General features: G+C 38.4%; 1 protein-coding gene across 1 annotated transcript; it reads left to right on the forward strand.

The window, feature by feature from the left end:
- Window positions 1-1,538: 1,538 nt before the first annotated feature.
- On the forward strand, window positions 1,539-25,081 carry LOC108707506 (SPOC domain-containing protein 1-like). The gene is made up of 13 exons (XM_041582161.1): window positions 1,539-1,831; window positions 10,712-10,849; window positions 14,152-14,269; window positions 16,100-16,235; window positions 16,318-16,477; window positions 17,377-17,493; window positions 17,577-17,702; window positions 18,689-18,800; window positions 19,501-19,642; window positions 20,121-20,253; window positions 20,664-20,753; window positions 22,653-22,839; window positions 24,067-25,081. Exons 1-13 carry the CDS (start codon window positions 1,547-1,549, stop codon window positions 24,594-24,596), a joined length of 2,274 nt encoding a protein of 757 aa, XP_041438095.1. The 5' UTR covers window positions 1,539-1,546; the 3' UTR covers window positions 24,597-25,081.
- The last annotated feature ends 575 nt before the right edge of the window (window positions 25,082-25,656 follow it).

The raw sequence follows: 25,656 nt of genomic DNA on the forward strand, positions 1-25,656 counted from the left end.
CTGTTACATAATGAACAGAACTGAAGTATAGAGAGAAAACACAAACGCTGCGCCGCATGGGTGGAGCTTGCAGACGTCACGTGGTAGGGCGCGGTGCAGAAAAGCGGGACCTTGTGGAGCTTTAAAGAAGGAGGATTTCTAAGGTAAGGAATAGAGTCAGCGGTGTGGGTTGTTAACATTTTACCGTTTGCGGAGAGACCGTGGAAGGTAGGATATTATTGGGTGTGTTATGTCTGTATATTGTATCACTTGCTGCATTTGGTGGCAATACAAAAGGATAGCGACCAGGGCCATTGTCTGCATCAATAAAGAGTTTACGAACTACTTCAGGTGTTTGATAGCGTTTGGTTCTCTCGGTGCAGGATTATCTATTCTGCCTGTGAGTATCATGAACCGTTTGGAATCACTTGTACAGCGACATCTAGTGACTGATTTACATGATAACAAATCGCTCTGGAATTTGGTTTGATCTTTTGCCTGCAGCTCTAAACGTGACAAAAAAAAAGTTACCTGTAAACTCCTCAGATAGATCTGAATATAAAATGGAATCTAATATTTGCACTAAACCGTGTAGTTCATGAAACTATGTAAACGTTCAGTACATTCTATAGTAAGTATTGGACCAGGTAGGGTAAATAGCTGCTTATGAATTGCAAAGTTCCTGAAATGTCGAACACAAAGACAATTTTATTCATAAATTTTAGTTTACCCTACAGACCTGCAAAGTACCAGGAGTTTTTTACTATTTACTAACACTGACCAATGTGCAATAACCGATCACATCATAAATGTACTTATTAGGGAAAATGTACAAATTGCAGGAAAGGGTGCAACTTGTGGCCTGAACTTTTCTGAATTGGCGCAGGCCTCCAAAATGGAACAAAGTATCCTGCACATGTCCTATAAATACAGTGTTGGCTGTGTGCGGCATCATTATATTTGGGATGGGTGGTGGGAGGCACCCACTAAAACTTGTACATCATTCAGTGCTAGTAGGGGTACAGACCACTGCCAAGCCCTGTACTTATCACAGCCAGGGTTGGACTGGGCTGACAGATACCCAGGCCCGGATTTGTGGAGTGGCCACCAAGGCCAGGGCCTAGGGCGGCACGATTTTAGGCGGCCCAACCACACCCATGTTGGTTCAGAAACACTGGGGATGCACAGGAGATACAATAGATTTTTAAATTTCCCGTGCGCAAATCCCCATTGCTCCGGTCCTGATGATGAAATTTGCACAAATAAAGGGGAGGGGACATGGACGATAAACGGCAGCAGGCCTAGGGGCACCCGCTGTGTAAATATTTTTGATTGTGCCCATGTTTACTCTTTGCAAGTGCTAATCAGAGAACATAAGTCTGAATTTATTTTTATGCATTTATCATTCATATACATGTATAGAAATGAAATTATTTGATCTAAACATGCCCATAAAGTGTACCATAGTCTAAGCAGACTGGGCACTGTATAAAGCCTCCTATATGTACAAATTGGTAGAAGGCACTGTTTATTCATTGTCACAATTCCATTGCAGGTTGAGGAAAACATGAAGGAAATGATTCAGACCTCCGAGACAGTCTACCCACCTGAGTCTGGAAAAAGAAGCCCCATGGGACTATTTGAAAAATTCCAGATAGCATCATCTGATGAGTGTGCCAGTGACCCTTATCTTCATGTAGAACTTGGTCCTCGTGGGGAATCTCCATCCAAAAGCAAGAGCGATGATCCAAAGGAGAGCAGCATGTCATGGGAAATGCCAATGGAAGCAGCCGAGCAAGGAAAAACACTGCACTGGGTAGTGAATTCCAACACAGTCTACCCTTTTATTCAAGTAAGTTAAAGTCAGTAGAATGTGAAATACTTTAATACAATTTCACTATATTACTAACATGATATTTCCATTACTCTGGAGATCATGCTATAGATACTGCAGTGACAATTTTATGGCTTCAGATTCAGTGCAGTAGTAGCAGTCTGGGGCATGGAAAAGCATCTGGGCTCTGCCAGAGTTTACAAGAATGACTGCTATAGAATGAAAAGCAGCCCATTATAAGTGGTGCTATAATTATAGAACATAACTTTTCAATACATGAATAAATATAATATGTCAACATGAAAATGGTTATATCAAGGGCAGTAAAACATCTATGGAATGTCATTGTACACCAAAAACGTGGTACGGTTCAAGCCCATCAAATTCAACACACTTCATAATCGGTGACAAAATACTAATTACATTTTTGTTTGCTGATTTTGCACACCAGACCTGAATGTGCTATTGGCAGATGTCATTGTATTCAATGGCAATAGGTGTCACTACCGTAGTGGCATTTTCTCTTTCGTGCTGGTGAAAAAAATGCCAAGGGTGAAATTAGCCAACCAGAGTTCTTTCCTGTTATTGTGTAGGGCACAACATTAAAGGGAATAGATAACATCTGAAAATCACCCTCATCATGTAGGCATTGATAAATATAAATACTATATGGTGCCTGATTACCTTTACCGCCTTTATTGGAGCTCCCCATAGATCTTTTTTAGTTCCTGTCTGCGTGACAAATGAATGCTGAACCATTAGCACAGTTGGATGTAGGTAGCCAATTAAAACAGGGAAAGATAAACTGCAGTGCATTGTCAGGTCTGGCCAGCTGCAGAATGTCAGGCATCCTACAGTGCAAGCTGCTCAGCATGGGAGAGCAGCATTCCCACTTGTTCAGCGTGAGGTCTGAACATATGTTTAGCCTATTGTTTAATTAAATAAATCATCTATAGTTTTAATAAGTTCTAGACCGAAACAGGGCAAACAGAAATTGAAGCTACTCCATGTTTATAACTTCTTGGTTCGTGCAAGGTAGTTAACTAGAATATTGGTACACAAATAATCCCCCGGCATAATGGACTCCTGCTGATCTGTTAAACAGTTAAAGAGGCGAATGAAGGGGGTTGTTTATACAGAGATCATTATCTCTAGTTAATCTAACTCAGCTAATTTTAGGTGAAGTATTGGGTGAAAGAAAATAAATGCTCCATTATTTCTTTATAATAACAAATGTGGATTTTTTAAAAATGAAAATAATTAGCAATATGTAATTGCAGCATTATTTTAAGTTTGCTTATGTTGTAAAAAGTTGTGTGTACAGGTACATATAGAACACAAAGCTATTTTTTAAAGGCACATTCACTTTTAGAGAGGCATCAGGGCTCGGAATATCCTCTTTAACCCCTGTGTGACTGAGCATCAACTGACCACTGTAAAATGGCGTTACAAGACACCATTTCTAGCAGAACGATATTCCTACATCAGGCACAATGATTAAAAGAGAATTTGTTATGACAAAAGTAATCTAAGATATCCATAGAATTTAATCTAATAGCCAGTGGTGTAATAATATTAATGTGCTGGACATAGGGTTGCCTCAGGCCCGCCTCTGACCCTCCGCAGTCCTGCCCCCCACTCCCCCTTCATCCTGCCCATCACCTCTTTAAGCTTGCTTCCAAATAACATTTTTGGTCCGCACCAGCAACTACATCACAGCCCCAATTTCATCATAACCCCATGCCAATTTTATCATAGCCCTGTCCCATTACATCATTGATTCACTACATCATTGATTCACCCCTCGCAGTCCCGACCCCCATTGCTATGTGCCTGTAAGGATCTGGGCTGGCAAAAAAAACAATAAGCTGGTTTTGCTTCCAATAAGGATTAATTATAATTTAGTTGGGATCAAGTACAAGGTACTGTTTTATTATTACAGAGAAAAAGCAAATCATTTTGATTATTTGGATAAAATGGAGTCTATGGGAGGTGGCCTTTCCATAATTTAGAGCTTTCTGAATAAGGGATCCCATAACTGTACTACATTTCCTATGGAACTGCATTTACATAATAAATAAAGAAGCACTTAGCACATTCCCCAGAGCCCCTGGAATGCTTGCTTAATTGCCCAGCCTTCTCTAACTACCATCTACTCCCACTGGCACAGTCTGATTCTGATTGATACAATGCTTTGTGCTTCAATCCAATGCAAACCCGCTTGGAAAATGTTGATAATGCAAGATAATTTGTCTCCTATAACAGATTTCCGTAGCCCTATTTAACGTCCTTTTTTTTATTCATTGCTCACTGGGCACAGTGTCATTTAAAATTATCTACTCTCCTATCTGTCAGATTAAGCCTATTGTCCTCCGATCGCAACCATTTCGGTAAAGGTGAAAAAAATAATTGCAAGTTAGGGAGAATAATAGAAGCACGTTAGGTTTCGGGTTATTCATAGGAAATCTGCTGGAGAAAAATAAGTGATTTATGAATTGTTCAGAAATATAATAGAGAAAGAGAGAGGGAGAGAGATTTATGGGATAATGTATTCTCTATATAAAATAGTCAGATCAGATCATTAACTCTGTAAGGCAGAGATTTGTGTAACTGATGTTTTCTAGAGGGAAGTGAGAGCCCTGAACATGGTGACTCCTCAGCTAATATTATCTATTTTTATCCGGACCCTGCAGATATACAATGTGCACTTTTATCTATGCCCCCTGCCCTCTGATTATGAGGGCCCAAAGCCCAACACTGTATCTAGTTGCTTGTGTTTTCATTTTGTTTGTGTTTCTTTCTTTCATCAGTAAGGTTCTATACCTTTATTGTAGTGTTATGCATTTTGCTACAACCCCCTAGGTAAAATATGGAATATGGAGGAATAAAGAGATTCTATGAAGGCATGTATGGTCATGCTTTAATATTCCTTTTCTGTTTGTGCTCCAGGAGGATGACAAAAGTTTCTCTTTCCATCCCAGAGGTGTGAAAATTGTGTTGTATGTATGTATTTCAATCTGCTTTACTGTGTTTCATAATATATTCAGTTCATGCATTTTTCTTGCAAAGAACAATGTCAGGGTTATGTTAATGTTTGCAATTATAGACTCAAAGAGACTCAAAGATTTACAATTTGCTGACCCACAACTGTGAATCCGCGAACCATAATTTAACATTCACTTTTAATTAAATGTTATTAAAGCATCAATCCCCTCCCCACAAATTAAAATGGAAGTAATTATCTGTCTTTTTCTTATAATAAACCATTTCTCTTTATTTTATTCATCACCTGCCATTGCCCATTAATCTTTGCTCCAGTGTAAGGTAACAAGAGCATTTCTGCCTGTTTTATGTGTATTAGTTAAAGTTAACACTGAGTTTTTTTTTTATATTTCTTTCTTTTACTTATTAACAAGGATCACCTTTTTGCTTTTAAAGCATTACATAAAAGGGTTGATTTTTTTTTGATAATGAAAGAAAATGTATTTCTAAATGTATTTTGAAGCAACATTGCAATATAAATCTATATGAATAGAATGTTTTAAGTTATTTATAAGTGTAATTGCAAGCATTGTTGTTTATCTCTTTCTGTCCTCCTTGGGGTCTTATAGATGCAATGTTTGTTTTAGGTGTCAGAACCAGAAATGTAGTGAATATAAACATCCAGATAAATACTGCATTCAATAACAAATACAAGTTACAAATAAGGGCATGTAAAGGCAAAAACATAAAATCCGATTTTCACTTTCTTCAATGAAAAAGAAACCTATCTCCAATATAATTTAATTAAAAAATGTGTACCGTTTTTATAAGAAACCTGACTGTATGCATTGAAATTCTCCCTTCATTTACTGCTGTGGATAGGAATTGTCAGACGGTCCCTAACTGCTGGGCAGGGAAACAATTATACTTATGAACAGCAGGGGGAGCCTTACTTTCCAGCCATGCAGAACTCAAGCAGCTTTGTTTTTTTCCCTGTAGAACAGTCGGCGACTGTGTAGAGATTTGTATTGGATTTTATTTTTGCCTTTACATCCACTTTTTCAAACTCCAGCTGCAGGGACAATTATCATGGAGCCAGAATTAAACAGATAAACTGGGATTCTATTTGGAGGATTATTTTGCTGCAGCCACTGGCTCTGCTGAGTTGGAGAAAGTTTGTATTAAACAATACAAAAACTATAAAATCCACATTATATTACATGACAACACAGGACTTAGTGCAGTCTGCCTATTCTGATTATTAATCAATCTTGCTGTATTGGCTTCTGGCAGCCATTATTTGATTTGTGCAGTTTTGATTATTTATGTTGATCCCTAAGCAGCCCAGATCACACTGAGCATGTGTCTTGGTCTTGCAAAGATGTTTAGCAAAGTTACAAGATTGTGACCCCCTGTGGCCAACTTTTAAAGCATAACTCATTTGTTTGATTAGGCTTGTGGTGCAGTAAGTTCATGTTTAGTATACAAAATACAGCATTTCTAGCCTTATTCTATTCTAGACTTCACTTTCCGTTTAATTTTAAATGCATAAGACCACCATTTTAAAGGGAGGGGGCGTGGGGGTGTTACAACCGCATAGATGCTTGGGGTGCAGAATAACTGCAAAACTTCCAACAGAATAACTCTACTAAAGTGCAAAAATACAAAAAGGGGATAAAAATGTGTAAATACAGTGGAAATGCTACTGATTTGGCCAAATTAGCTACAAGCAAACAAAAGAGAGAGGGGATTGAGCAATGCCAAACTATCAAGCAGAAATGGTAGAACATTTGTAGTGAAAAACTTTTCATGAAACCTTTTCATATCTACAAGTTCTGCTGTCTTTGTGCTGTGTGAATTCATACAGCTCACCTGATTAAGTTGACCTGTGACCCGTGTATATAAAACTTCAATATAACAGTACAAGAAGCAATATAAGGAAACACACCCATTGGTATGTTCAAGTGGCCTAATAAATTGCCCCAAACCCATAGCTGGGATTGAAGAAAAGAACAGTAAGCACTCCTTATGAAACTTCTAGGGATGAAATCCAGTTTTATTTCATCATGTTAAAACAAAAACATCCGTGTTATTTCAGACTGATGAAATAAGACTTGATTTCATTTCTACGAATGTCAGAAGCCGGACCGGAACTAGGGGCAGGCAGAAGAGGCACATGTCTAGGGTGCAATGAAGTGAGGGTGTCAAGACAAGGGTCCAGACCAGAAGTAGGCGAAAGAAGAGGTAAGTTCTTTAGCCTACTCCTGGTCCGGACCCTTGTTCTCCCACCGGCACTTATCTCCAGTCAGCATCGGACGCAAAGTGCCCTCTGGTCCCCCACTCCCTGAGCCGCAACATCCCCCTGAACCCCGTGCCTACATTCTTTTTTGTTCAGCTGTGCTAGGGGCCTGGGAGCGAAGTCTGAAGCCACTTCCGGCTTCTGTGCAAGGACTGGCCGACACTGTCTCCAGAGCTCCTCTGTGTGTGCTCCCCCCCACTTGCACATCGCCACGTTTGTGCATGCGCCGGGTAGGGTTGCCATCTGGCCAGTATTTTACCGGCCTGGCCATTAAAAAGGATGGTTGAGGGAGAAAAGATAAATAAATATAAAATAAATAAATATTTTTTTACAGAAAAGATGGCAACCCTAGCTCTGGGGGGTTGCCAGGTTGCCTTAGGCGTGTGGTCGGCTTGGCCCGGGTAGGGTTGCCAACTTTTCATAAAATTTCCACCGGCTGGTGGTGGGGGCGGGAACAAAAGGGGCAGGCTGTGATATAAAAGGGGCGAGTCATGATGTAAACATGGTGGGCTGTGATGTAAAGGGGGTGGGGCCACAGCACGCGATGGCCAGAAGGCAGAGAAAAGGTAAGTTTTGAGTGGATTGGGGGCGGACGAAGGGCTTTTGTTAGGGGTATTACAAGTTTACCGGCAGCTACATTGCTGGTTAATTTGTAATAACGGCCCTGGCCTTGGCAGGTGTTTTACCGGCTGGGCCGGTAAAATACCACCCGGGTGGCAACCCTTGACCTGGGCCTGGTCAGAAGGAGTGCTTGCCATACTTTTCTAATGAAGCAGCAATTAACTTTAGCAAGTTCAGCCCTCAAGCACTTGTACAACCAGGATGTGACTACTGATCTCTTCAAGGCTCAGTGGCATTGGATGGTCTCTGTGAGATTAGCCTCACAGATATTCTCTATATATCCGTGCACAACAGTAACGGGTGAGGGGACATTTGTATAAAATCTTTCTGCAGCACATATATATGACTGGGGAAGGATTGCTGATTGAACAGTAGTATACTTTACACCTGCCCTTGCTGGATATGTAGTATTATAAGGGAGTTGGTAACTCTATCCCACACTGTTGAACTGTCTCTCTCTCTCTTTCTGTGTTATGGTATATGAATTGTGATTACAGTTTTAACAAGTGCAACATATGGTTTTATGAATTAAAGCAGCAGTTCAGTGTAAAAAATAAACTGGGTACATAGATAAGCTGTGTGAAATAAAAAATGTTATTCTAATATTGTTAGTTAGTCAAAAATGTAATGTATAAAGGCTGGAGTGATTGGATGTCTAACATAATAGCCAGAGCACTACTTCCTGCCACATGTGACGCAACTGTTCAATTTGTTTGCTTTTCATCCATAGCACATAGGTAAGATCCAAAAGCAAACTGACTAGTTTTGTCCCATATAGCCCCCCTTCACTGATTGGTTACTGACTTACTGGTAACAGGTAAGAGAGCTGAAAGGTGGAATTAGTGTTTTGGCTATTATGTTAGACATCCATTCATTTCAGCCTTTATACAGTGAATTTTTGACTAACTATATTGAAAATATTTTTATTTTGCGCAGCCTATCTATTTCATACTTCCCAACTGTACCGTTTTTCGCAGGACAGTCCTGATTTTGACAGCTGAACCCGCAGTCCCAAATTGAAATGTCCCGACTTTCTCTTTGATCTCCCGCACTAAAAAGATACTACGTTTCTAAAACTTGGCTTTTGGCATAGAGTCCAGAATACGTGGCAGGTGCACTTAGATACTTATGAAACAATTTCTAGACAATTCTGTCTAGTGTTGACAACTGTCCAATTTAAGATAAGCAGATCTCTTGGGGAAACTGACTTGCAGTTTAAAGGGCAATTCACCTTCATTGGCAAAGCTATAATAGCACAAAAAAAACTTGGAAATGTGTTCAAACTTTAATAACCTGCCAAATTTTGTAAAATTAACATTTGGTAAATAGGGGATTTGGCCACAAAATATTTTTCTCTCTTTCTGTTACCAAATTGTTGGGAGGAATGCTATTTACCCAGTTTAATTTTTACCCTGAGCAGTTTGACTGGTCAGACAATTTTTAATGTGAATAAAGATTGGAAAACAATAATAAATCTTAACACTGATACATACATTGTCTGGTGTATGATATTCCTGTGGATAGAATCAAGCCCAGATCTTCCTCTTCAGCATCCCTAAGCCACCAGGTCGTAGCACCTGCCCGCCTTCCTTTGTGTGCACCCCCCCCTTGCGCAGGCGCATGTGCATGCCGCCCCTGATGTTTGCCACCCTAGGCCTAGGTCTTTGTGGCCCTGCCACTAATTCAGGCTTGAATAGAATTGATTTAGGTGGTTAAGACCCCCACCTGTTGGTGTTGAGATTATTTAAGTATAATATAAAACAGATTGGTTAAAAAGTCTCCCCCCTCGGATTTTTTGGTTACCTGAAAAATACAAACATTTTTTGCCACCCCTTGTGAAACGTAAAATCGGAATTGTAGTGCAATTAATTACCAGTTTACAATTTCACTCCCTTCCTTTCTTGTCAGCTGAAGTCCATAATGCAGAGGGAATTATCCGCTCGTTTGGGGATGTCGCCAAATGAGCGGATCTCTCCAGATTTGAAGTGGGCAATATTGGGCTGATCCGATCGTGGGCGCTAAGGCCCAACGATCGGATCATAATGCGATTGGAACGCAGGACTGCATACATGCACAGATGCGGCTGCGATCCGACGGGATTTTTTAACCTGCCCGACCAAGATCTGGCCGACTTTCCGTCAGATGGCCCCACACACAGGCCAATAAGCTGCCGACTTGGTCCAAACATGGATTAGTTCCAGTTTCACTGTTTTCCATATTTAGCACACAAAAAAAGCCCAATTCACTGAATTGATGTTAAAAACAGGTGTGTACTGTTCCTATGAACTGGATGCATCTTTGACAAATAGCAAACTAAATAATCCATAGGAATCTCCAGTGTCCAACCTTTTTTATTTTTCATACTTAAAACAACTGGCAAAAATTATGTTCAGCACAAGCTATAGTCATTGAACTCATATTCAGCAAGGGGGTATATACTTTAAGTTTATGCGAGGAGCTTACTAATAAAATTATTATTCTTTTTCTCTGTTATGGAAGAAATTTTAAGGCAGATATGGGAAGAACAATGAATAGACCATTCATATAACTCATTCAGTAGCAAGAAAAAGGCAACCTAGCCTTACTTATTTTTGTAACAGGACTTAAGCATTCAATCAGCATTCTGTCTGTCAGCTCAGACCTGTTATATTTACATTATTTCCTACAGGAGGATTAACATCTAGCGAGATTATAGTAACCTTTTACTGCTTTCCATGATTGCATCAACAAGTATTTTAACCTTCTTCCTGACTTTTTAATGCTTTATAAATTGACAATTCCACCAAATGCATCAACTAATACATGTTAAAGCTTGGTAAGAGCATCATAAAATGGGCCAAAAGTCTGGATAATTTTATCCTCAAGAGTAGGGAATAAATATACAGTATGCAAAAAGTATACAATATTACAAAAGCATGTGTGATCATATTGTTTTAGATTATGGGTTAAAGTTTCAGGTTTCTCAGTTTTCCCATTTTCTCTCTATCATGTTGCAGAAAGAAGATTCCCCTTGTAGGCTCTTAGGATCATGGATGGAAGGTTATGGAGACATACAGAAGCTAGAGGAACTGGAAGATCCTTTTGAAGATGGAGATGCTTGTCCCTCTGAAAATGAAGGAACAAGTCAAACAAACGTATGCTAGGGATAAAACCATATTGTACAGCAAGGGAAATAAACTTGTAATGTTTAGATTATTTTGCCACATCCAGAAGCAGTGTACATCATTCTATATAAGGAACTAAAAGTGCTTCAGTGCTAGGGCATCTTTGAGGCTTTTGCGGTGCAGCATCTATGTCATTCATCTTCCTTTTAAATTGGAATTTTCTCAGTAGTGGGGTACCATAATATACTGTATAGTAGATAATGTGCCTGTGTGTTTTTTCCTGCAGTATCACACATATTTGTGAAAGCTCTTTTTTTTGTGACACATCACAAAACAACACAGAAGTAAGGACATCCTTATAAAATAAGTAAAGTCCACTGCTGTGGTTTGGTTTCTCTGAGGAAAAAGGAGTCATTAGAGATTAGATCAGGCTACTAAATCACCCTGTTAACAAATTGATGAATAGTTGGCTCATACACTGTATACAGTGTTATACTGTATCAGTAACACATTTATATTAAAATTGTGGCTGATGATAAGACTACTTTTTTTTTTACAGAAAGCAATAGTGGGATGTAAGAATAAGTTACTGTGACCTTGTTAAGGGTTTGTTCACCTTACAATTAACTTTTAGCATGATGTAGAGAGTTATATTCTGCAACAATCTACAATTGGTTATTTTGTATTATTTGTGGATTTTGATTTACTTGGCTTTTTGTTTAGCACATCTCTAGTTTGGAATTTCAGCAGCTATCTAGTTGTTAGGGTCCAATATAACCTAACTACCAGGCTGTGGTTTTTAGTGAAAGATTGGAATATAAATAGGAGAGGTTTTGAATAGAAAGACAAGTAATCAAAAAGTAACAAGGATTTTGGACCATCACAAAGCAATACATTATTGGCTGCTGGGGTCAGTGACCCACATTTGAAAGCTGTAAAGAATCAAGAAGAAGGCAAATAATTTAGAAACCATAAAAAATAAAATGAAGACCAATTGAAAATTTGCTAAGAAATTGCCATTCCATAACATGACGACATAAATGACAACATAACTTTAGTGCTAACATGGCTAAGCCTTAACTAGGCAGATAGAATAATTCAGCAGTCCAGATTTATATCATTGCTTCTACCTAGTGGAAGTCACTCAGTTCCTATTTGGACTCCCTAAGATACACAAAGAAGAAGCCCAACTAAGGCCAATTGTCAGCAGCATCAATTCTGTGACTTATAGCATCGCTAAATACATGATAAACATCTTAACTCCCTTAGTTGGTAGCATTGTACAACACATTCAAAACTCCATGCACTTTGTCAAGAGAGTGCATGAGATGACACTTGAGACAATGGAGTCCTATGATGTGACATCACTATTAACATGGGTACCCACTGACGCATTCGAAACAGTGAGAAAATGGCTGAAACAAGACATTACCCTTTGACCCACTACAAAGTTGAACCCAGAACAAGTTTGTTCCTTGCTGGACCTATCTCTTAATACCACTTACTTCAAGCTTAAGAAAGTTTTTTATAGACAAAAAACATGGCTGTGCTATGCATTTGTCTGTTTATCCAATTGTTTAAAACACTGGAACACTCTCAATGGAAAAGCACTAAGACAGCGTTGTTGAACACTTGTGTCACAATTAAAGCAAGTTAGGATCCAGCCTTCGTTAAACACATAAACTCGGCGGACAAAACCATGACGTTCCCTAGGGAAAATGTGAAAGACAGCAACTTGACTTTTTTGGAATGTGCAATAATTATCAGATTATGGGAGGCTGGATATTGAAGTATATCCAGCACTCTCTGGACAATAAACTGGGGGTTATAGGAACTTTACACCATTGAGCTGAAACTGTAGCAAACAATGTCATGGCTAAAGATAAGAAATACAATCATCTCATACATAGCAGGCGAAGCAACACAGTCATCCCATATGTGGCTGGAACATCAAAAAATACTTTGAAAATTATCAACCAATATTACATTTCTGTGTTTTTAAAACCAATCAACACTCCAAGACAGACATTGGTACATCAAATCACATGAAAACTATATGCTGTGCAGTGTAGCGAAGAGTCCACTGATTTATACATTGGGGAGAATAAACAACCACTCAGGAGAATGGCCCAACATAGGAGGGCTAACTCCTCAGGACAAGACATAGCAGTCTATATACATTTAAAGGAGAATGGACACTCCTTTGAGGACAGCAATGTGCATATTTTGTAGACTAGTCTGAAATCAATGTCCAGGACATTCATTAGTGAACAAATGCCTGGCTCAGTCTAGCTCAGTAACTACTAACTGTGTGAAAAATGGATACATTATACTTCCTATACATATTTTTGAAGACAAAAGCAATGGATGGCTGCAAGCCAACTCTGATCTCGCTCTCATTGAACTGTTTTATTTTGCAAGTAATACAGTTCTCTGATATTTGTAACACTAATATTAATGGGGCATGGCATCCTACTTGATAGGATTGCACATTTATTCGCAAGGATGTTCAATTTTCTTTAATTAGTGCTTGTCAGGTGTCGTGTTTTACTGATAGCTAGAATGGCACAAACCTCTTTAACAAGTAGATTACATTTTTTCTTATTTGATGAGTTTTTGCAATTTTCTCTTGCTTTTAAAGGGCATGGAACATTTTATAATTTAAAAATAAATCTTATTTTACAGTGTATATAAGGATGCTTGGTGTGTGGGGGTGTGTGGATGATTTTGGTGGGGGATTACGTTCCTCTCTATCTGAATAATTTCATATGCTACATCCATATTCTCTATAATAATTTAAGAAAGGCTGCCAATTTTTTTAGTTGTTGCTTTAATTTGAATATGCAAATGAGGGTTCTGATGCAGCTTTATATGGGGCATTCAAACCCAGCTTTTGTCTTGGCTAATTATAAAACATATCAGTTGCATTTTGTGATTATTCAGTTAGCCCTGGTTTTGTGTAGCTGCCAATGGCAACTCTTCCCCAGTGATATCTGCAACCAGATTTTGCTTTCATTTTTCGAATTGAATTTTTTTTATACTGGTAACTGCACTGGTGCAATTTAGCAAATATGTCAGTATATTGGCCCTTAATCTCTAGCTGTTGGTCAGCAGCATTACTTGTGTATGGCCCTCTCAGCATGAATCTCTGAGACAGTCACTGATGTCAAGAGATCTATTGATTGATATATCATTGTAATAATTTGGGGTGTGATTGTTTTTTTTAAGTTAAGGATAATATAGATTGATTTCCAATAATTAAGAACAAACTTAGAGACTTCCTGCCAGTAAATAGAATCTCATTATTTAATTCATTTATTTTTGTTTTCTAGGAAGATTATAAGAAACATCTCTCCTCTATACCAAGTGATAGTGGCGGATGTTTGGGACCATATGCATCTGTCAAAAAGAGGGCAATAGACCATGTGCAGGTGATGGCTAGTCAATCAAGTGAGTGACACTGGCTGACTGCCTTTGCAAAGCTTGTAGATGCATCTAAATTAAATTAGATTTCTTTTCAATTCATTTTTAAAAAAGAAATGTTTGCTCATACTCTGTACCTGTATGCATACTTATGTTTATTTGTGTGGGGTCTTGTCATATTGAAGAAGCAAAATAATGTCCCTTACTGTTTATTCAGAGAACACTTGGGGTTTTTCTGCTCTCTGCACTTCATGTCAGATAGAAAAACAGGAAGGACAGGATGTGAGTGGTTCTGATTTATTAAAAGACAAATATCTGTCATAAGCCATGAAACTCTCCCAATGACACTTCCAATGACTGTGGCATATTCTGCAACTTTAAAAGAACCACCTGTGTCAAATCTGTCTGGCAGAACCACATTAGATTCTTTATGATGCTTTCAAATAAAAAAAAAAATGTTGTCAGCAGCTCTTGCAACCAGGAGCACCTCAATAAGACAACCGCAGATATCTTAAAAGTCAGATATTAAGCCAACTGTATTAAAATGAGACAGATATTCTCTGCTGAAGACCTAGGTTGCTGTGGATTTGTAAATAAATTGAAAACATATTGAGGATGATTTAACAACATTAGGCAAGGTTGCACCTAGACAATAATCCAGGGCAACCAATCACTGATTTTTTTCACCTTTCTGAAGATCATTGAAAGAAATCAGTTATTGGTTGCCATGGGTAACTGCCCAGGTCCAGATTTGCCCAGCACTGATAAACAAGCCTCACTATGTAGCATTATTAGCTCAATTTAATAATTTGTTCTTCTTTAAACTGATACTGTAATGGGGTTTTTTTTTTCAAAATGCATCAGTTAATAGTGCTGCACTGCACTGAAATCCATTTTTCAAAAGAGCAAAGAGATTTTTTTATATTTAATTTTGAAATCTGGCATGGGGCTAGACATATTGTCAGTTTCCCGGGTGCCACCAGTTATGTGACTTGTGCTCTGATAAACTTCAGTCACTCTTAACTGCTGTACTGCAAGTACCCCCATCCTTTTCTCCCCAGCAGCCTAACAACAGAACAAAGGGAAGGTAACCAGATAGCAGCACCGTAAGACAAGATAACAGCTGCCTGGTAGATCTAGTAATTAAGTTTTATATTGTAGAGTGAATTATTTGCAGTGTAAACAGTGTAATTTAGAAATAAAAACGACATCATAAAAAAATCATGACAGAATCCCTTTAATCTTTAAATATTAGTACATATTAGGTATAGTGATCCACATACCTGAAAAACTACAAATGCTAATGGAAAAGAAAGACTAGTTAGAGGCTGTGCGGAGTATCTGATAAAGTTGTATTTGTTGAACTTCCCAATTCTGAAGACTTCTGCTTCCTATAGTTAAATCCAGAACAGAGGCAGTAAGTCTTGCACCATTAAAAAATATCTATGGGAGTTTACTGACACCTTTGTGATTTTACAGAGATTTGAATTCCCTCAGATGAAATGACAGCTGAATATTTTAAGGTTAGATAATGTAGCCATGCAGGCTGAACAACATAGCTCATAGTTTTAAAAGTCTCTGGCTTGAACAGTTGTTAGTAGTTTTTCTTAAATTTGACTAATTGTATATGTTCCTGTGATCAGTAGGCAAAGCTCTATTTAAAAATTTATGTCATGGTGCATGAACCATTTCAGGAAAAATCTGATGTAATGCAATTGCCTAGTGTAAGTGTGCCTGGAAACTATTTTAAAATGCTGACAGCGACCAACTAAGCAAGTTGAATATGCAATAAAAACATTTCTACACTAATAGTGAATATTAAGCATGTCTCTCAATATTTCATAATCTATTTATCAGCATATCCAAAGAGGAAGAAAACTAGAAAGACCCATATAACAAAGAAAAATCATACCCCTGCTCCAGTGGCCACAGGTACCTCGGAAATTTTTCGAACATTAGCAGTGCAGGCACTGTGTGATGTGCTTTTTAAAAGGTAATTTCTATTTAGAATCAAGGTGCTCTTTTCAGCTTATTTGTCTCTGTGAGCAAAACTTGTTTATTTTTTGGAATTTAAGAGTTGAGGAGGTACCAGAAGTTGATGTAGAGGAGGAAACCTTGTCAAATGCTGCTAAGAATATCGAACAAGAGATTTTTGAGCTCTTTCATCGTACTGACGTGAGATACAAAAACAAATACAGGAGTATTCTTTTCAATCTGAAGGACCCCAATAATAAGGTGGGTTCAGAAAAAAAACACCTAAAATTCTGTAAGAGAAGTGCATATAATGCTTACCATAAAAATTGTATGAAAATGTAATCTTTGCCCTCCCAGTTAGCGAACCAGTCTGGTTTATGGGGTACAAATGGTAGATCATTATAACGGTCTACTGTATGCAGATCCATATGGAGAACTCTTCATCAATGGCCCCATGTAGTCCTTTCTAGGACTGTGAAACCATTCCAACAAATATTTTGCTAATCCTTGACCAGGTATTGGTTGAGCCATTTCTTTTGCCCCAATACGATGCCAAATTTTTCTGGAGTGGCTGACTTTGCTTTACCTTTGCAATACATGACTATATATATGATGGAGGAAATTGCTGATTTAGTCCATAGTGACTGACTATCTGAGCATGCATACAACTCAGGAATTTCTTACCACAGACCATCTTGCAATCCTTTCAGATAACAGAAGCCATCTATGAGATCAGTCCTTTTGATTGGACCATGCATCTCATGGGTTGATAATTTAGATGCCTTAGCACTTAGCACTGTTATATGGTGACCTTTATTGACTACTCAGTTGAAGCAAAATTCCATTAAATTCTGGGGTTGATTATTTTATTATTTACACCTAATTTAACTGATGAAGTTATTTCATATGTCTAAATTTAGGGATGTACATGCTGCGCATGATAAAGGAAAGGGTAAATGGCTGGATGTGTTTATGTGTGGGTTCTGAATTGAGGGGCAGGTTTGCAGTTCTTCCTCAGGGAGCCTGTAGTATAAACATATTTATTTTTAACAGTAAATTTGGAAAGTCAGACTGTGCAAGATAAAGGTTTCTGCATTGTATTAGACAATCTTTGATTCCGTAGTAATGGAATGGACACATTTTCCTTGCACTGCCTTTAGGTTCTCTTCCGCCGCGTTGTTTTAGGAGAGATCACTCCACAGCACCTAGCTTCTCTGAGCTCAACAGAAATGGCTGGAGATGAGCTAACCAATTGGAGGAACGAGGAAAAAAAGCATGTGAGTGACCACCTGCATTTGTTTTGTAAAGAAATGACCAGTTCTTCTCTATTTTTTTTCATTATTTATGATCCTTTTTCCAGGTCCTGGATATGATTAAAAAACAAGAGAGAGAGCATCAGCAAATTCAGATCACCAAATTAACCCACAAGGGTATCATAGAAATTGATATGAATCCAGATCAAAACTGGAGTTTGGAGGATCTTATAGTAAGTGTATATCATCTTGGTTTTGTGGTAGTAGCATTACATTGAAAGGAGGCATGTATTAAATTCAATCAGGTGGGATTTCACATTTGCATTTGACTGTTTCAGGCCACAAAGGCCTGGGCCTCGGGCGACAAAATATGAGGGCAGCATGCATGGACATGCAGCTCCCCATTGTTCTGGCGCTTGCTCGCATGCACTCGTGGGGAGGGGGGGGAAGTGCTGGCATTAGGACCTCGTGGCCCAGGGGCGCTAGGAATGCGCGGAATAGGGGTGCAGCCTAGAGGCGGTTGGAAAGGAAATCCCTCCCTGAGGGCACAATGGCAGTAGTCTGTCTATAGGAACCATTTACAATCACATAATGTAGAAATAATTGCTGGTGTGATGGAATTGCATTAATGTGTTTAAAACTTTTTTTTTTGAAAATACCTATTACAGTTTGATTTCATGTCAGCTGCTATAAAAGTTCCCCAGAAGGAGGATTTATAGCACAGTTTCCAGTGTTTAACCTCTAACCGCTACCTTCCCTAGAAAATAAGCTGTTGGCATTAAAAAACCATATATATAATTCATGGATTCTATAGCTCCGGGTTTCCCTCTCATCTATACCACACCGGCCTAGTGCTTTTATATGCTCATGGAACTCCTCGGTGACCTATACTTTCCTTATATTTTACAATAGGAGGGAACTTTATTCACTATATAATATCGGTATAGTATTTTACAGCAGGAGATACCTTATTCACTATATACATAGTGCATTCTAAAATAATTTAAGTTTAAGGGTGCACAACCTAGGCAAAATATTTTACATGATGCTAGTAAAAATCCTCTATTCTACAGCCTAATTAGCTTTGTCTTATAATGTTTCCTTGTACCAAGAAGAAAATGGAAACACAAGTGAATACATCTGGCTGTGTTAACTTTTTTTGCAATATTGTGCCAGGATAAAATGTGGTTTCTGTAATGAATTAATTGTCTTTGTGTAGGGATCTAATAGGTTGTCTGATGGGCCTGCTCTAGCAAGTGATAATAGGAATATAGATACCACTTTACAACACAAGAGTCACCTTCTGGATCTTGACTGTCTCATTTGCACTGGTAAGATATCCCACTTTATTATTTTACTTGCAGTACATCGCTGCCAAGTTCAAGAAAAGTCCTCAAGAAATGTACTACTGATGTGCTTGATCAGTGTTAACATCTAACTGAAATCTAAATCTGAGTAATTTAATCTGCAACAGCTTTAAAGGAGACGTGAACCTTAAAAATGAATGTAGCTAAAAATGCCATATTGTATATACTGAACGTATTGCACCAGCCTAAAGTTTCACTAGCAGCAATGATCCAGGACTTCAAACTTGTCACAGGGGGGTCACCATCGTGTGTCTGTTACACTCACATGTTCAGTGGACTCTGAGCAGCTGTTGAGAAGCTAAGATTAGGGGTCGTAGCAAAATGAGGTTGGTTCAGTATTAATTACTAATCAGCCTTATATTGGGACATTTCTATTCTATGTGTACTGTATATTGTGAGTTGGTCCCTAAACTCAGTAAGTGACCGCAGCACAGAACATGTGCAGTGAATCAGCATAAAAGAAGATGGGGAGCTACTGGGACATCTTTGGGGGCACAGATCTTCCCTCTTTCTTATTCATTGTATATTTTATGACTCTTAGATAATCCAGTGGTTCATATGATGTGGACTGAAGGTTCCAAAAAACCTTCATAGTAAGGATTCAATTGCATGTTTTGAAATGCTTTATTTCTTTTATAACATGTATCTGTCTCCTTCTTCATAGGGCAAGTGAATCCTACAGACCAATTGAAATTAAGCCAGCAGACATGTTCACATCTAAATACCACAAAATTGCCGCTATCTAACTGTCTAGAGGATGGGAGTGATTTCCCAAATTCTGAAAGGGAAGGCCGGAGCATGCACGAGTTATGTACTGTTGTGGATTCGACTTTTCTTCTGATAATAGTGTTTTGCTCTCAGATAAGAGTGGCAGGCAGGAGACATTAAGGGCAGGGGCACACGGGCAAATTCGAGGAGATTTAGTCGCCTGGCGACTAATCGCCTCTTCTGCGGGGCGACAATATCCCGAACTGCCTTCCCCCTGCCTTTCGCCTCCTATAATGAGAAAACGTCATCGCAATGGCACTCGCGGTGCTTTGATTTCCGAAGTCGCCTGGTGTTGCCTAATGGGGAAACTTCAGATGACTTCGGAAATTGAAGCGCTACGAGTGCATTGGCGCAGACGATTTTTCATTTTAGTAGGGGGGAAGGCAGTTCGGGAGATCGTCGCCCCGAAGAAGAGGCGATTAGTTGGCAGGCGAATAAATCTCCCCAAATCTGCCGGTGTGCCCCTGCCTTTAGTGCAAAGCTGCCTACTGATGGATTTTGATATATATTTTACAGGGATATACCATGCACATCAGAAATTACTTCAGAAGACTCAGGCTTATGGAAAGGCTACATCCAGATGTTCTCTATGAAACAGTTTAAAGTTACAGCCTATAAAGTCTGTGGATACAGCACCCACCTTTGTAAGGTAAGGGTGATGGCATACTGTATTTTTTGTCAACTGTGCTAATTCTCCTCTGGATTAGGTATCAAAACTTAAAAAAATAAACAAATAGAAGTGTGATTCTCTGACACTAATACATATGAATACGTTAACTGCTAGAAATGAATGTTGTTATGTGGTACATAATGTACCGTGCCATCTAACTTGTGCTGCAATACCACTGATTTCATAGTAAGGCAAGACACTGGGCAAGGACTCTTGTAAAGTCTCTGGCTTATTCTTTGTGAACTCAACATATATCATTTTCATTATGGCCCATTCTGTCTGCAATAATGTACAGATTCTATTCAGTCTTTTTGCCCAGGTTTCTGTTGTTTGTTCTAAGATATTATAGAAGAACATTAAGTTCATCCACTTGCACTTCCTTTTGATAGGAATTGCCAAAGGTTATCACATCCAAAGGCTGCATCTCTCCTGAATCTGTCTGGGATTATGTGGACCTCATCTGGCCTGGCTGCTCTCAGGTAATATAATATAATATATAAATATACTATATTATCAGAAATTGCTTACTGAGCTCAAAACTCTCATATAAATACAAAAAAGTTTTAAATGATTGATCTGACTGATTTTTAAATATTGGGATTTGTGAAAATGATTTATAGTATCCATTGTTTATACCTGGAGCCACAGCATCCATGCATGGAGCAACCAAAAAGATATGCATTGTAGCTGTGTGTATTTACAAACAGAATTGTTTTCCTAACTGGTGGTGTAGAAACCAGTGTAAACACTGGCATTTATTTTTCTCAATGTTACTGGTGTCCACCAATTTTGCAGGTGGGCCAAAGGCAAGCAGCCCAATAGTGTAAGTCAGACAGTAAGTACAGGCATGTGCTACTCTTAGGGTTGCCTTCAGAAATCATGGGCCCTATACAACAACATTTTTAAGGCATAATGGTTGAAAACAAAAACCAAGCAAGAAACTCAAACTGTTCTTACTGATTGGCTCTTCTTCCTGCCACATAACACAATATTGTCAGATAATAAAAAAAGTATGCTTTTAATACTGCTCCACTGCTGCATTCTTATGCAAACAGCCTAGGGCTCAGATATAGATAAAAAAATGTGCAAGTGCAAAATTCTGCTCACTTTCTCATGTTACTCTTGCTTTTCTCAGATTTCTACTGATATTTTTCTGTCCTGCTTTCCTTCACTACCCCTTCATATTTTCTCCAAACATTCCAGCTACTGTATGTGCTTCTCTTATGCTTCTTCTCTCTTAACCTTTCCTTAGTATATATTTTAGCCACACTTTCACCACTGCCATTGGATAACCCACCTTTCCTCACTTCTTGTGCAGTGTTCTTTACATACTTTTCTCTCCAGTTTTGTATCCCCAAATCTCTCTTACTCTCCCATTCACCATAATATTATACACATACACATCTCACTTCCACTGTAACTCTTCTGACCAACACCTTTTTGTCTTATCCCCTGTCCAATTTACTATGGGGGAGGGCTGGGATATTTGGGGTTGGGCTGGCCCATTTTGGGTTAGGGGCGAGCTGAGCCAGTCTCGTTGGGGACAGGCTGGGCAAATCATGATTGGAGGCTGGCTGGGCCAATCAGTGGGAAAGGTTGCTAAATTACAAAAAAGTACAGTTTGCACAATTTGTGCATTGACAGTTTGCACTATTTTTTGCACTTTGCACCCTTCTGTGTGCTTTATAAATGAACCCTAAAATTTTTGAAGGGTGTATAAGTGTAGCAGCGGAAGTAGTCAGAACTCACAAGTCTTTCATGGTTTAAACAGAAGGTACACTTTGGGGCATATTTATTATGCTGTGTAAAAAACAGTGGGATAATACACCAAACATCGCCAGGCTTCGCCGTGCAAAAAACGGCATAAAAACAAAATAAAATGTTTAGCAGCAAATATGGCGTTCACATGGTATAAAATTACAAACACCTTGATAGCTTTTTAAATCATTTATTTTTACAAATGGTGTTTTACACAGCATAATAAAGATGACCCTTTGAACGGTGTCCACCTCAACTGACTTATCATATAATAGCAGAAGCACCATCACCATCCAGGATAGTTTAAAAATGTGAAAAGCCTTTATTAGTATCACACGGCTTTGATCAATGATGATATGATATATTAGTTATGATATATTAGTATCTGTACTAGCTGGAGCCACATTGTCTCGTCTCACTGTGTATTTGTATACTGCTGAGATGACAATAAAGTTTACTTTGACTTCAGTTTTTTTTTTCAAAGTGGGACCACAATAGAGGGGTACATTTTACTGAATTATGGATATATGATTTAGGGTAATTTTGCCATTCACTACTGTTATGCAGATTAACTATAATGATAAATAATAAGAATGTTAATGCCTGTTGTCTTTATACAGGACATGTGCTTGATCAGGTTCAGCCCAAAGAGTTCACAAGATGCCATAGGATACACTCGTCTTTATTCATACTTGAGTCGTAAACTAAAATATGGGATCATTCGAAGTCACAAGATGGAAGCATTTGTGATTCCTCTGTCAGCTTGCCAGCCAATCCCTCGCAGACTACATCCCTTGGGTGGACCAGGTAATTCATACTGAAACAATAAAAACTTTTGCAGATTTATGCCAATTAACTAAAATAAAATTGATTATTATAACTTGTAGCCTACAGTCTATATAACCAGTGGTAACTTGCATATATGAGTTGTTTGGAATCCCCCATAAGGCTGACAGAAAGAACATAAGCATAAGAATAAAGCTGAGGTCTCCAACCGCCAGGTTGTGGGCCACTACCGTGCCGTGGACATGCTTGAACTGGGCTGCCGAGCTGAGTCCGGATTTGACGATGTGCGTTCGAATTTGACGTGCCAAATTTGATGCGGCGATCCCAAATTTGATGCGCACTAAATTTGATGCAAGATTTAAGCCCCTTGCGCAGTTGACGACCCCCCCAGTCCTTGCAAAAATGTAGGGCTTTACACCGGTCCCTGGGGCAAAAAAGGTTAGGGACTGCTGTTATAAAGGAAATATTTCCCATAAAATACTCTGTATGATGAATATCCTTTGTGCAGCTGTTTTATGATCTATAAATATCAAATATAACAGTTTTAGAAAACAGCTTGATTAGTCCATTATGCTCTGTGTGTATCTGGTGTCTCAGCGGAGGTTCAACAATTGGACCATGACCAAAGAGAAATGCCAGTGCAGTTTCTGTAAGGCAATTAAATTGTTATATAGTTTGTCTGCTGAAGTTTGCATAGACAGTGCAAGAAGAACTAAAGCCTGGACAATCCCAGTTTGCTGACCCAAGTGGTGGGGCTTACGCAAACCCTGGGCATGACCACTAAGGATCAGGGACTTCCCATTCAAGTCAAAGGGAGGCGGCAAGTGGCAGTACGTTTTTTTCTTGCAGTCAGGAGAATAACACATGAGATTCTCACATGGAAATTGGGAAATAATTGCAATGATTGGCTACCAAAGGTTTTTTTCTTGAGAAAACTATGCTTAAATAAAATAACACGAAAAAAATGCAGAAAAAAACCCCCAGCATCTTTAAAACCAGCAATAATAATTATTGTGGCCATAAGCAACATGTGTGGTGCAGTGATACAATTAACTTGGGTATAAACTCAGGATCTTGATAAATACATAGTAAGTCATGGGTGCAGGAAATCAGAGACAGAGCAGCATTTCTAGGACTAATTATTCTTTTTTTTAATTAATTTTTATAGTGTTTTTTCTGCTACAACCTAGCACTCCTACTATTGTATGATAGAGCTAAGTGAATCTGTATTTTGTTCTTTTTCTTCAGGTTTGGAAGATACTCACCCAATGCTGCTCCTAGCTGTTTTCCTTCCATGCCATCCATCCTGGACATCTTGTCCTAGAAGGAGCTCCAAAAAGTATAAAAAAGTGGTGGATATTCCTGATGACATTTTCACGGAAATCTTAGCAGATGTAGAGAGAGAAGAGAAGGAGATGTTGGGACAGGGTCTCACATCTCCATGCACACCCTTTATTAAACAGGCCTCCCCTGACTTTGCAGGTGGGGGGGATGAAGTTGATATGCAACAGATTATGAGTAGTCTGCAGTATTTGACAAAATATTTACAATTCTTGGGACAAACTCCTGGGATTGCTGGAGAATTTGAAGGTGTAAATATTATGCCCATGGCCCAGCAATTTAGTTACACACCAGCAACCCCAGCTTTTTCTGCATGGCCCATGCACTCCATGTCAGGGGAACCTAGCCTCTATGATATGTTATCTCCCGTTGAGGCTCCACATCCAGTACCTTATGACTTGGTAAATCAGTCTGTCATGCCACATCTTTTCTCTTAAATTAGGTAACCCTTGCCCTGTGTTTTGAAATAACTGTGATTTTAAGAATGTGAAAAAAATGATTTCAGAATGTGGACAGCAAAACACACAGTATTTGATTTTCTTATAATTTAATAAGTTAATGTTCTGGGGTTTTATATTTTTATACTATCTCTGTCCCTACAACTTAAATTTACCCATCTGTATTATACAACTACCAACCAAGTATCTGCTTATATATTTTATGTTCATTTCCCAACTCAGATCCACAAGCTTTACAAAACAAAATGCTTGCATTTATACCATTTTACATACTTAATTTATATATATATATATATATTTACATATGTAGAAAACTAAAAACATCTCTTACTTTGGTTTGGGCAGGGATTAGGTTCATTGTTGTTGGTAAGGACAAGTGTCGACAAAAATGGAGAATGCTACTGTATTCACATGCATGCATATATATATATATATATACACATATATACACATATATTTCTAAATATCTGTTGCACTATATAAACAGTTGTGTTGCAAATTGAAAGAAGAAAAGTGAATAATAAATCATTGCTCTTGTTATTTGTCCTTTGTTTGCCTAGTGTGTTTCTCATTCACTCAGAGTGGTAGCGGCAAGCTTAGTGTGATTAGAATCCATCATAAAACCATGCAAGAAAGATTAAAGGCATTACTCATTTCTAATCCCAGAGAGACTGTATTTTACTTTTTTGCTTTCAACAAATCATTATTTAATGGTATATTTTAAAATGTCCAAAAAGGTTTAATAAAAAAAGGTTTGTTTAAATTTTATAATCTAAATCTTCAAAAGGTTCTAAAAATTCTGCCTACAACTGTACTCATAAGGAGGGTTAAAACATGGTTTGATTTCTAAAAAATATTAGTAGTGACATCAGGTGCAATCCACATTAGAAGCAGTGTACACACACATATGCATACACATGCAAACACTGTTATTTATTCATATAAACACACCGACACCCAATCATCCACTTATACAATTTCCTAGTCGTTCCATCCAATGGAAAGAATATACATGTCAAGGAAGGGGAACATGTCATCT

This window comes from Xenopus laevis, chromosome 2L, assembly GCF_017654675.1.
Source record: "Xenopus laevis strain J_2021 chromosome 2L, Xenopus_laevis_v10.1, whole genome shotgun sequence".
Classification (NCBI taxonomy): Eukaryota; Metazoa; Chordata; class Amphibia; order Anura; family Pipidae; genus Xenopus; species Xenopus laevis.